Source organism: Felis catus, chromosome B1 (assembly GCF_018350175.1).
Source record: "Felis catus isolate Fca126 chromosome B1, F.catus_Fca126_mat1.0, whole genome shotgun sequence".
NCBI classification, from domain to species: Eukaryota; Metazoa; Chordata; class Mammalia; order Carnivora; family Felidae; genus Felis; species Felis catus.
Genome location: NC_058371.1, coordinates 40,349,483 through 40,363,779, shown reverse-complemented (window position 1 = coordinate 40,363,779; position 14,297 = coordinate 40,349,483). Strand labels below are relative to the sequence as shown.

The 14,297-nt window shown below is 40.3% G+C and overlaps 1 protein-coding gene across 11 annotated transcripts in view; it reads right to left on the bottom strand.

Moving 5' to 3' along the window:
- The window catches only part of SLC20A2 (solute carrier family 20 member 2), a 107,735-nt gene that overhangs the window by 28,595 nt on the left and 64,843 nt on the right, over positions 1-14,297 (bottom strand). For all 11 annotated transcript variants that reach the window (XM_045055118.1, XM_023252212.2, XM_023252209.2 and 8 more), the window contains 3 exon segments: positions 13,810-13,895; positions 10,695-10,791; positions 996-1,112 (listed from right to left, as the gene is read on the bottom strand). In XM_045055118.1, coding sequence (XP_044911053.1) covers positions 996-1,112; positions 10,695-10,791; positions 13,810-13,895 — 300 coding nt within the window.

Sequence of the window (14,297 nt, the reverse complement as noted above, 5' to 3'; positions counted from 1 at the left end):
TTGTATCTGGCTTCTTTTACTCAACATAATGTCTGTGAAATTCATTATACTGTGGTTAGTTCATTCTCTTTATAGCTATGGAGGCTTGAATTGCATGAATATATCACAATTTGGTTATCCTTTCACCTATTTAGGAACATTTGGGTTGTTTCTAGTTTCTGGTTGTTATGACAAAATGATTATATACAAGTCTTTCTATGAACATATATATTTTTTATTTCTTTATGTGTATTTATTTTTGAGAGAGAGAGAGACAGAGACAGAGACAGAGACAGAGACAGAGTGCAAGTCGGGGAGGGGCAGACAGAGAGGGAGACACAGAATCTGAAGCAGGCTCCAGGCTCTGAGCTGTCAGCACAGAGCCCGACGTGGAGCTCAAACCCATGAACCATGAGATCATGACCTAGCTGAAGTCACACACAACCAACTGAGCCACCCAGGTGCCCCTATGAATGTACATTTTCATTTCTCTTGGATAAATATCTAGGAGTAGAATTACTGGGTCATGTGGTAAATGTATGTCTAACTTGACAGGAAACTTCAAATTTCCAAGTGGTTGTACCATTTTATATTTCACCATAAACGTCTGAAAATTCTAGTTATTCTTCTTCATCAATATTTTGAAATGTTAGTCTGTTTACTTTTAACCATTCCTGTGGATGTGAATGGATGGATATCTTACTGTGTTATTAATCTGCATTTCCCTGAAGACTAATGCTTTTCATGGGGCTGGTAGAACCTGACCAGTAGTTAACTTCCAGTCATACGAGGCAACCAGGACCTTACTGCTCATTCCAGTCACAAGTTACCAAGAAAAAGTTTGAGCCAGAAAGCAGTTAGGAGCCAAGAGACAAGGATGGGGCATGTATCTCAGTGCTATGTTCTAGGGTTATTCATGCATCCAGTTCCCTCTGTTAGTAAGGGTAATTGTGGATTACACCTGAAGCCCCAGGAACCAGGATTTTTGTAAACCAGAAGAATAAAAAAGCCCTTACCTGCTATTTTCCTCCGCATCCATGGACACACAAAGAGCCATACGAAAAGGGCAAACAGCAGTGCAACACCAAAGGAGATGAGTGCTATTGCCCATATGGGAAGGACCAAACCAAGCACTGGAAAGTAAAAAGGACAGTGGTGTTGTCGGTGGATACTTTCTGAAAGGTCATGCTCATATCAACATACTTTACATTCCCCAAATCCAAAACTAATCACCTGGGTTTTGTATTTAATAAAACTTTCAACCAAAACAATGTGCTATAGTTTTTGGGGTAGAAAGCTGTCCCTGGAACGTTCCCATGTGCCCTGTGTTTAAGACACACTATACCTTGTCAATATGTGGTTAAACTGAGTAGTAAGCTAACTATTACAATTTTATCAATGTGGCACAAACAGCATATTAAATTGGAATAAAACCATTTACATATTATTTCAGTATCTAAGTTACAGAGTTCCGGAGTGGACCATATATAGCTAAGAAAGGACGCTGCCGTCTTCTGTCCTGACATCAGCCCACTCCCATGGCAGTGAGCAGCTGAGGTCTGGAACCCTGCACCAGGCTGCTGACTGCTGCCTCTTTGGGTTTCTCAGTAGTCAGCAGCTCTGCTTTAAATGGCCATGACACTCTAACCACATACACAAACCTTTTTAAAGTCAGCTTGGAGATAAAAGTTCTATAAAAGGACATTGACCTCCAAATTTAACTGTTCTTTGAATTGTCAACTCATGTAATTATAGAAAAACTTTTCATTAAAATTCAATAATGCATACTAAGTTGCAATTACATTAGCCAATAAAAGGGCAGAAGGGCACATGGTTTAGGAGCATCATATTTTCCTGGCACTGCATTCCAGAACTCATCACTCCGAATTTTGTCCATTTTCTGGCACTGGTGGCAACAGGCACATTTCACACACATTCACAGGTTTACAGCTTAAACATGTATGCTTGCACAGAAACAAAGATATGTGTACAAGAACACTTACTAATGGCTTTATTTGTAACAGTAAGAATGTGCAAGACAACTAATATGTGCATCATTATGGAAATGTGTAATAATTATAGGACAGAGTCACATAAATGAGATAGATCTATATATACTGATAAGGAAAGAGGCCTATGATCTAGTAAGTAAGAAGGGCTGCCTGGAGTACTATACTCCAATTTATGTTGTTGTTTTTTTTTAAGATTTTATTTTTAAGTAATCTCTACACCCAACATGGGGCTTGAATTTACAATCCCACCCCAGATCAAGAGTTGCATGTTCTATCAACTGAGCCAGCCAGGCACCCCCAATTTATGTTTTTTAAAAAAACCCATATTGGGGACACCTGGGTGGCTCAGTCAGTTAAGCCTCCTACTCTGGACTTTGGCTCAGGTCATGATCTCACGGTTCGCGATATCAAGCCCCACATCGGGTTCTGTGCTACCAGTGTGGAGCCTGCTTGGGATTCTCTCTCTCCGTCTCTCTGCCCCTCCCCTGCTCGTGCTCTGTCTGTCTCTCTCTCTCTCTCTCAAAATAAATAAATAAACTTAAAATATATTTCTACTCCTACCATATGAACAAATGTATAGAAAAAGTTCTGGAATGATACAATGGTTAATCCTATAGGGACATAAGAAATCGGAGAGGGCTTTCACTTCTTACTACATACACTTTTGTACTGTTAACTTTGAAAACATAAGCATGTCACTTCTGTAAACTGTTAAACATGTTTTAAAAGTTTTAAAGGAATGAACTAGTTAAAACTTTGCTCTTTGCTCTTAGATTAAATAAATCTTTAATGATGCAGGCTTTGTTACACTGTTAACCATTTTATATATACAAACACACTCAAAGCTATTCGATTAAGGGATTATTAAACATTTTGGTAACTGTAAGAGGTAGAACAGATAGGTAATACTATAAGTGAGAGTCAGGATTAGCATATACACATACGAAAAACAAAAAACCTGAATCACCGACCTTAATTATAGCTAAGGCGTCACTGGTGGGAGTACAGACGCTTTAGGGGCTAGATTATCTGAATCACCAGTAACACGCACTCTGACATCAGAAAGCTATGGACACCCTGGGGCTGCACCACGTTGGCCGGCAGCCTGGCTCCAGCCCTGGCTCTGCCTCTAAGTTTGACCCTTGTAAAATCACTCGGGCTCACCCCACCAGGCTGTGCCTGTGGGCCACCGCTTCCTGGCTTCTGCTTTAGAACTTCACGTCAGTGTCTTAACACATGTGAGAAGAGCTCACACCAGAGCTGTTTCTTGCCAAACTGAATAGTAACTGCTAATTAGCAACACCAAACTGATCAACTAACATCAATACCAATCACTCTTACAGCTTAAAAGTATATGGTTTCCAGGGCACCTGGGTGGCTCAGTCAGTTCAGCGTCCGACTTTGGCTCAGGTCATGATCTTGCGGTCCGTGATTTCGAGCCCCGCATCGGGCTCTGTGCAGACAGCTCAGAGCCTGGAGCCTGTTTCAGATTCTGTGTCTCCCTCTCTCTCTGTCCCTCCCCTGCTCATGCTCTGTCTCTCTCTCTGTCTCAGAAATAAATAAACGCTAAAAAAATTTAAAAAAAAAAAAGTATTTGGTTTCGGAAGAGGTTTCCTTTGTGCTTCCTGGTTAGTTGATGATAAAACAGTTTAACTGTGCTACTTTTAGTTTCATTGTATTAATCTAAGAGAGGCAAGCCCTGGATACGGTGGGAAGACAGAAATAATTTGGGATATATATATATATATGTATATATATATATGGAGATATTTAAAATATCTATATATAGATTTAAGATATTTATACATAGATAATAATCTTTTCTTTCTATAATGTACCTATCTATCCATAATCTATTTATTTTATTTTTTATTTTTAAAAATTTACATCCAAATTAGTTAGCATATAGTGTTACAATGATTTCAGGAGTAGATTCCTTAATTCCCCTTACCCATTTAGCCCATCCCCCCTCCCATAACCTCTCCAGTAACCTCAGTTTGCTCTCCATATTTATGAGTCTCTTCTGTTTTGTCTCTTCCCTTCCTTTATGTTCATCTGGTTTGTCTTTTAAAGTCCTCATATAATTGAAGTCATATGATTTTTGTCTTTCTCTGACTAATTTCACTTAGTGTAATACCCTCCAGTTCTATCCACGTAGTTGCAAACGGCAAGATTTCATTCTTTTTGATTGCCGAGTAATACTCCATTGTATATATACCACATCTTCTTTATCCATTCATCCATCGATGGACATTTGGGCTCTTTCCATACTTTGGCTATTGTGGATAGTGCTGCTATAAACATGGGGGTTGCATGTGTCCCTTTGAAACAGCACACCTGTACCCTGTGGATAAATGCCTAGTAGTGCAATTGCTGGGTCATAGGGTAGTTCTATTTTTAGTTTTTTGAGGAACCTCCATACTATTTTCCAGAGTGGCTGCACCAGCTTGCATTCCCATAATCTATCTATTTTAGATGAGTGAACACGTTTGCTTTAGGACACTATTTTTTTCCATCCATGCTGAGCAAAGCCCAAAATAAAAGCAGACAAGGGCTGCTCTAGATGTTCCTTCCATGCCTATCTCCATGCTTTCTGTTGGGGTCCCTTGGGATTCTCAAGGTGTCAGGACCAACATCCAAGAGAGAGAAACTGAGGTTGGTTATAAGAGTTTGACCCCTGGTGTAGACAATAAGCCACACTATCACTTGCTCTTTGTAATTCTAGCATCACAACCTCTTTTGCCATCAGTTTGGCCTGGGAAGTGGCCAGAAAGCTCTGAAGTCACCCTCCTAAGTCACAAGAAACTGGAAAGGAGAGTAGGGGATAAACACATCACTGAGGGTGGAAGTTGGGGAGAAAGAGTAAAACATCCAGGAGGAAAAAGAACAAAGGCGTGCAGAAAAATGGGGACAGTTGTTGATGATGAGAGCAGAGGGGAACAGGATGGGGAAAGAATGTGGATCTGACCAAATTATTCCAGCAATTTAGTAATGTGACAGGGCAGCAAAAGAACACAAGGATTCACTTTTAAAACCAGCATATAAGAAATGTGAACTGACAGTTATGTTACACAGCTGTAATTTGTACAAATATATAAAATCAAGTTTCATGGATAAAAAAACAAACACAAAAATTCAGTGTAGAAAGGCAGTTGAATCAATGTGCATCCAAGGCAAAACTTCTGACAAAAATACTCAGCATTGTCTTCCTCTGAGTACCTAAATTATTTTCCAATAATCACACCTTAAGTTGGCAATAAAATATGGCGCGCCTCTTCACTCTGTGGATAGGCAAAGTAGGACACGGCATGAATTGCTCCATTCCCTCAGCCAAAAGTGGCTGCCAGGAGCCGACACCAGGGGCTACGAGTCCCAGCCCTCTGCTCCAGACACACCACAGCCTTTCAGCTCAAGCTCCTTCCATTTTCGCAACAGTTAAGACATGATGAACAGTGATTTAGCTCTAACCTCAAACATCTTTAAAATTCTATTTCAAATCCCCCCAAGATCAGAATACGCAAGAGACTTAGGAAGTAAACAGTCTTCCAATATCATTACTTCGTTACACCTCTCATTTTTCATATATGACAGCATTATTAGAATCTATAAAATGAGGGGCGCCTGGGTGGCTCAGTCGGTTAAGCGGCCGACTTCGGCTCAGGTCACGATCTCACGGTCCGTGAGTTCGAGCCCCGCGTCGGGCTCTGTGCTGACCACTCGGAGCCTGGAGCCTGTTTCAGATTCTGTGTCTCCCTCTCTCTCTGACCCTCCCCTGTTCATGCTCTGTCTCTCTCTGTCTCAAAAATAAATAAACATTAAAAAAAATTAAAAAAAAAAAAAAAAAGAATCTATAAAATGAATAAAACTTCCAAAGGTCATTGACCTATATTTCTTCCCTTATATTCCTACTCCTTAGCTTCTCTCTACAGCCTTTCTTCTCTATTTTAATTTATAAAATTAAAATTATTAAATTTAAATTAAAACATTAAATCATTAAATTATTATTAAATTTATAAAATTAATTTATAAAATAATATATGCTTATTATTAAAAAAGCAGTACAAAACTGTATGATGTACAGATATGAAAATAGCTCATTACTCTTCCCTCTTGAACCTACTTTCTAGAGAAATACTGTTAACTCCGTGGCATGTTTCCTTCCAGGTATTTTCTAAATATAAACACACAATGTAGAATGTTTGTGAGAATCTCTTTTTTCCTTTAAAAAAAGTTAATGGATGTAGAATCATACTGTATATATTCTGTGATTTCATTTCCCACATACAATATATCAATATATTGTGGGTATCTTTCCACAGTCTCACACACACGCACACACACACACACGCACACACACACACACGTGTGCGCGTGTTTACCTTACTTGCAGATGCTGATGCTGCTGGTCCAGGGACCACACTTTGACTTAGAAGTTACATATGATCACCAGAGGCTTAATTAGGCTATCAGCTCTGACCACTCAAAGAAGCATGCAACAAATTTCAGTTCTCATTCTTTAAAAACTGAACAAAGCCAGGTCCCACACAACTGAAGACATTTTCATTAAAAATAAACCTCAGGCTTGTATCCAACCCAAGTGAGCACTTTATTTCCCAAAGTTATTTTTGCTTCTTGCAAATTATTTTTTTAAGGACAAAAATGCAGAGACAATGTTTTAAAGTGGTCAGTCTTTGAAGTAGAAGAATGACTTTTGAGAAAACTTGTGTCAAATGCAAATAAATCAAACTAAGCCTAAGATATAAACAACTTCAAAATAATTGAGAAGGAGGAGCGAGGAAATCAAAACAAAGCCCTAGAGCTCAACAGCCAATGAGTCCCACTGAAGTCATGTCCATGCATAAATATGCTATTTATCAAAAGCTCTTACAGCTGAAACAGGGTAAGATTAATGTTGCTACTCCTTTTTGTTAGAGATTTTCATTTTTTCCTTTTACCTCTGAGGCACCTATGTGTTGAATGGAAATATTCTAAGGAAGGAAGGAAACAAGGAAGAATAAATTCCAGACTGGCAGGAAGGCAGACCTATTCTGAAAGGAGAGTGACCAAGTCACTGTTGAAGGGACCCTTCTTATCACCAAATATGACACCACAGCTATCAGGCAGCAAGGCCCCACGTGAGGAAGTTGTAGGCAATTACAGTCTAGTTTGAAAGGCAAAAGTTAACTTTTGTTTAACTAAAAATAAGATCTGGACTCATCTACTGGATATCCTAAAAACATGCCCCTGGAGCAAAAATATTAGCAAAATCCTTTTCTGACTTAGTGGGGAAACAAAATGGCTGGTCCTTCAGAGTCATGACTTACTTTTCTTTCCTTCTCCACTAGGCAAGCCCCCCTGGAAAACTTCAAGTAAGCTTTCCAAACCAACATGTGTGGAAAAAATAAAAGGATGACTCAGGATATGCTGGCAACTTAAGGTGGAAAAGATGAGGCTACTTATGATTGATAGCAATGAAATGGTTGCTATCATGGATTAAGATGGTCTATGGGCCAGGCACTGTGTTCAGCACCTGCCCGCATTATCTCACATAACGTGGTGTTGCTTTCACGGAAGTCCTCCTACTGCCCTTACTTTATAATGATGCACAGAGGCTCAGGGAGGTGAGGAGATGTGACATTCCTGATAGCACAGCTGCCAACCGAAGTCCTTAACATTAGCTCTAGCACTGGGAATACTGTTTGTGCTTTCAAATGAGTAATGATCTTCAAGATTCTTGTACAGGTTTTTTAATATTCCTAATGAATGAGGTAGCCACTCTCTTTACACTACCTGCATTAAATATATACAAAACATATATAGCCAGGTTTCCAAATATATTAGAATCCATTTTTTTAAAACATTTGTTTGTTTTGAAAGAGAGAGTGCACGAGCAGGGGAGGGCAGAGAGAGAGAGAGGGGGAGAGAGGGAGAGAGAGAATCCCAAGCAGGCTCCTTGCTGTCAGTGCAGAACCTGACAGGGGGCTCCAACTCACGAACCATGAGATCATGACCTGAGCCAAGATCAAGAGTCAGACGCTTAACCAACTGAGCCACCCAGGTACCTCTAGAAGCCATTTTTAAACAGAGTGAAGAGAAGAGAAAGAACATATTAAGGTTGGTGCATTCTGACTGTTATTAACAGTGACATGAGGGACCAGGTACTATATACTAGGTGTCTAACCTGTGCCATGTCACGTGTTGGTCAGTGTACTGTCATCACGCAGAGCCTGGGGCTCAGAACTAGGATTCTCTACCTGACTAGTTATATGCCCTTGGAAATTCAGCATTGCCACGCTTCACTTTCCTGTCTGCATTACCAGTTTCCCAGAGGACTTCAGAGGACCAAAAGGATTCATGTAAAACTCAACTCACTAAAACTTAGCATTTACATTATTTATTTCTTACAACTTCTCTATGAAGTATTGATATTATCTTTAGTGCCTCATCTGTCATATAGTTTAACTTTCTCTAGAATAATTTACCATCCCAGTCAGAATGGTACCATACCAGAATTACCATACCATTTGCAAATCTGCAGTAAAACTGCAGCAAAAGATGAGGAAATGAGAAAAAAGAGATGGAAAAAATGAGGCCAACTACAGAAAAAGGCAAATTTTTATAAAAATCACAGTTGACTTCTGACATTCAGAAGAACCACCAGGAACAAGAAGAACAGAGGGTAGGGGGCGCCTGGGTGGCTCAGTTGGTTGGGTGTCTGACTTCCGCTCAGGTCACGATCTCACTGCTTGTGAGTTCGAGCCCCATGTCAGGCTCTGGGGCTCTGTGCTGACAGCTCAGAGCCTGGAGCCTGCTTCGGATTCTGTGTCTCCATCTCTCTCTGCCCCTCCCCTCCTCTCGCTTGCTCTCTCTCTCAAATTAAAAAAAAAAAAAAAAGAAGAAGAATATAGGGTAGAAAAAAATAAAATGCAGAAAGAAAAGTAAATCAATAAATCATCCTTATTTGTACCAGTTCCCATTTTCAGGCCTGAGTACTACAAAGGCACCCCCAGCCTTCATTAGCTCTGTGCTTTAAATCACCAAGCTTAGAGACAGCTATTGACACTTGCTTATTAGCTTTTTGTTCAGCTAACTTGAGCTCTAGGAGCTTATGTAAAATTAAGAACAAGACTCAGGAGGAGCACGAAGTTGCTACACAAAGAATAGCTCTCCTACAGTTTTCTCCCAACTTCGTGCTCCAAGGCCTGCCCAGCCCTGTGTGAAAGCTCTGGGAGATTCAGACTTGGGGGTGGGATTAACTCTGTGATACAGAGCTGTGTTTTCCCTGCCTCCAATTTTTTTAGATATTGAGAAGACAGTCTATGACAAACACACTTCATAGTCCATGACTTATAAAACCTCCAGGGCCACCAGGCTGCTGGTATCTGAGGCTAGGGTTTTGTATCTCTCCAGCTCTCCTCATCCCCATGACCTTCAGCTTTGTGCTTTTCACAGAACTTGAGGCAGCTGTGATGCTCTACCCCCTGGGCTACCACCCAAAGTCTGGAAGTCCTGATCATGAGTATTGAAACCCTGAAGATCAACACTTTGAATGCTGCAGAGATGCCAAAGCAGAAGGTTCTATAATGTTAATATTCATTCAGAAATTTTTTATTTGCAGTACTGAAGTACACAAACATATTATAAATGTCTAATAAAATAAAATCTGAGAAAAAATGGCCTTGAGGAACCTAGTTTGAGAAATTAGTAAGGATACTCCCCCATTTTGGAAGAGGGCACCTGTCAGCTGTTGTATGATATGCCATTTAGGGAAAATTTTATCTTTCGAACAGGAAGAGGGAGATTTTTGTCAGATATAGCCAATAACTGAATCTTAATCCATAATGTAATCCATAATGACCATAAAGGTCATTAACAAGAAGAAACACAACACAAACTGACATATCTGCTGACTCCAGATATCCCCACAATAATGGGTATACTGAGGATTTAGCTGTAGGAGGCTACCACAAAGAGAAACAGGAGGAATCCTCTCTACTGAAACATGTACAGAAGTATTTCATTAGAATGCTCACCAACACTGAAATGTTTGCAAATAGAAATACCACATATGACTTTCTTTAGCCATCCAAAATGCAAAAGAAAACTTTTAATCCAGCATCCCCCCCCCCCCCAAAAATAACCCTAAACCCATGTAAAAAGAACAAAAGCCATCAGAATGGGAAGGGGTAATTCTGAAAAATCAACATTGGTTTCAGTACCTTAAAAAAAAAAAGAAAAAAAAAGGGTAGCTTCTACCCACTGGATTCATTGGTCAGACAAATTCCAGGGAGGTGGATATTTATGCTATGGGCCACGGCAGAGCTTTCCCCGTGTATCATGTGTGTGCCATCCCCCTCCCCAAACTCCCCCGCAGCCTGGGGAGGTGCGTGGGGTTAGATCCTGTTCTGAGACTCAGCACGAGAAGGCTGCTAAGGTAACACAGAGGGGCAAACAGGCAGAATGAGGATTTCACATTTCTTTTTTTCACTTGCAAGTGTGTTTCTTGCCTCTGTACTTCACATACCTCTTGAGTATTTAGAACAAGGATGTGCATTTACTCCTCTTTTTACTACTCTATCATGAGCATGAGTGATGCTTTTTACCATCAACCAACAACAGTGCCAGCACCAAATAAACCAATACCGTTAAGTCTAACGCTAATACACTTTGCCTGCCAGATTTAAACTGCCGAGGAATTCTTACCTGGTGCTCCTGTGTACATGATGGAAAATACGTTTATTGCTATTGTAGCAGCATAGAACACTGGAAGTGCCCGGAGGCCATTGGGAACAGGGTCCTCCTGTATGACAATGAGATAAAGTGGAAGGTCAGGATTCAGGAAGCATCTGGAGCCAACAGAGGCAAAATGATATAAAACACTGTTACGAGAAAGTCTTCCAAACTGTGGTGTGGCCAAAACGGCTGGCCATGTCACTGCCGTGTGATCTATTGCACATCAGCTCGGGCTGTCTCTCCTACACAATTACTATTTCAAAGAGCACTATTGTGGCCAGCAGACACGTTGAAGCACTAAAATCACATGAGCTGATGTCAGATTTAGAAACAGAGAAGAGCTGTGAGGTTAGGCCAGTTCCTGGGGACTGAAGCCCGGAGCTCAGCATCTACTTCAAACCCCGTGGTGCTCACCACGCCAGCTAGTTTCAGGTTTGGCCCTGAAAATTCACTTTCAACAAATATTTGAAGACTCAACCCTCGGATGATGCCCCAAGAAAGCCAAATTACTTAAATACCACTGCATTACTACTAGATTTTACATCGCCCTATTGCGCAATACATTTTAGCTCTATTAAAACATATAAAGCAAATATATTACCGTATGCTATGGCTTTTTAAGATCTTTTCGTAAGTTATAGTATTTAACCTTCAACTATTAAGAATTAAAAAGAACTGTGGGTTATCTAACAAAAAATGTATTTACAATTTTAGGTTTCTGGTACATTCCCTAAATCTAATACTTCAACAAGAAGGGATACTGCATATGTTTTACACTAAATAACATCTGAGAAAATATTCAAAATTTAGGGTTTTAAGCAGATCTACAGAAGATTTTGAAGCAAAAATACGGACTGGGAACTCGTCAATACAGCACCGGCACATAGATATCACTTAATTCAAAAAAGGACTCCTTTCTAATAACCATGTAAGACACTGGCACATTTATATAAATCTGCTACCTACCCATGATAAAAGGAAAATTAGATCTAACAACTGCTCTGAGCCCCAGGAGTAAGAATAAATGGAGATGGTGAAAGATTCCTAGTGTCAAATGCAAACATGCATGGAAATCAAGTATGTTTGCAGAACAGTACAACCCATTAAGAACCTATTCTGGAATGTCTCAAGTAGCCATCAGCACTTGTCAAGAGGCTTGAGTTGAATGGTAGTGAGAGTAAGGACCAGTAAGAGCAGGGGTAGTAAGTGATTCAATTACATGAGAGTTACAGCCAGCCCAGCAGGGTTGACAAGCACAGAGAACATGATGCCAGGGGCCAGGGCAGGAGCCAGGGATGAGGTGCAGTAGTCTTCTCACCTGTTGTGTATCATGTGACAAGAACCCAGGCTCAACTACAAACAAAATGTGCGGGTGCTCAAATGCCCACTGCCCCTCATTTCCAAAATGTTTTCTCAGGCCAAGAGTTACTAAAGACTCCTGAAAGTGTCTAAGTCCTGAATTTACATTTTATTTTATTTTATTGAATCACCTTATGTTTTTTCAAATAACCTATTCTTAAAACTCAAATGACAACTATCTTCAGACCTCTCTTCTCTCCTCCCTCCTTCCCTCTCTTTCTTTCCTTCCATGCATCCATCTGTCATCTGCCACCTAAGCATTCATCATTCCCTCTTAAATGTTCCATCAGTGTCCTTGAAGTACCAAGCCCAGTGCTGGGCACTAGAACATGAAAGCAAGCAAGTAAGTCATGGTTCTACTCTCACAGACCTAACAGTCAGACAGCAAATAGGCTGCTAAGCAAGAAGTAAAACACCACACAGCACAACAGTGCAATGATGAGAAAGCACGGAGCACTGCAGAAGCATGAGAGAGAGGAAAGCAGCCAGAATTGGGTGGGAGATGAAAAGACTTCTAAGGAAATGGCATCTCAAGGCTGAGGAGCAGTAGGAATTTGCCAGGCAAGGGTTCCAGGCAGAGGAAGTAAAAAAAAACTGAAGTGTAGCAGGTAAGAGAGGGTGGCACCTTCCAAGATGTAAATAAATATTAGTATGGAGAGGGGCCAAGAGAAGGAATGGTAGAGCTGTGTACTGATCCAAGAGAAGGAGCCCTTCAACAGACTACTAGGCAAAGCCAAGGAAAACCAGACGCATCTCCAAGCAAGGATACACTTGAAGGAAGGCCTGTCCCTGATGGGCTCAATGCATACCACAACACAACAATCAGAGGCATGCTTTATGGCTTATAAAATATTGCAACAAGCTCTTGACAGTCAAATAAAAAAATACAATCAAGTTTTGTTTTGTTTTTTTATGGAATACAGATCTCAGTAATTTCTAATTTTAATCTCATTTTAATTTTTGATAAAATGTACCCCCCCCAAATAGGTATATTACCTTCTTTTTACCCTTTCCTCAGGGACAGGAAAAAGTCAGTGTCTCAGGCTTGCCATCTCCATTAAAATAGAGAAAACACTCGTATTTGGGTAAAGAAATTCTCCAGGTGTTTTTAGTGATAGTCTACTTCAAAATCTTAACACTATCACACTCTGTTCTGTTTAACATTCAGGAAATTACTTTGCCTGTTTGGGTTCTGTGCACAATGCTTGGGGGAGCCAAGTAATACACTAAACCACAGGGCAAGAAACACTATTTACAATGCTGCTTTCTGGGGGAGCCCCTGGGTACTCTCCTCTGCGTACTTTAAGATAAAGTCTAGGGGCGCCTGGGTGGCTCAGTCGGTTGAGTGTCCGACTTCGGCTCAGGTCATGATCTCACAGTCTGTGGGTTCAAGCCCCGCATCGGGCTCCGTGCTGACAGCTCAGAGCCTGGAGCCTGTTTCGGATTCTGTGTCTCCCTCTCTCTCTGACCCTCCCCGGTTCATGCTCTGTCTCTCTCTGTCTCAAAAATAAATAAACGTTAATAATAAAAAAAAAAATTAAAAAAAATAAAAATAAAAAAATAAAAAAATAAAAAAATAAAAAGATAAAGTCTAATTCTAACTGCAGGGTGCTATACCTTAACAGTGTAAAAATATAATCATTCCTCTGACCCCCTCACTGCTAATTTCTATTGAATACAACCAAAATTAGTTCTAAAACTTAATAAAAAAAAATAACAGCCTTACCTTTTTTAAGATGAAAATTCTGATCAGTATAAACAGCACGCCAGACATGAAACCAGACAACAGTGGGGATATAAACCAGGAAGCAACTGAATAATTAAAAAAAAATCTAATGAATGTTAAAATTCTATATAACTCAAGTCCTATTTATATGATATAATGATAACTAACACATAGTACATACATTAATAAATATTCCTAGAATTATTCACCTTAACTCAGAACCTAACATACCTACTTCCCAGGCACAGCTGACCTTCGCACATGTGCAGCTGTCCTCAGACACAGAGTCCCACGTAAGTGAGCACATTTTCAGCACAGTCAGGTAAGGGACCCTGAGCTCTGGCCTGAAAAGACAGACTCCTTTGATTCCCACTAAGCCCCTTCTGTCTGCTCATCTTCTCCATCCCTATGGAGACCTGATCCTTGCTCCAACAGTAAAGGTTATTTAAAAGGTGAACCACCTTCCGTTTCCTTTTCCTAGTTCAGCC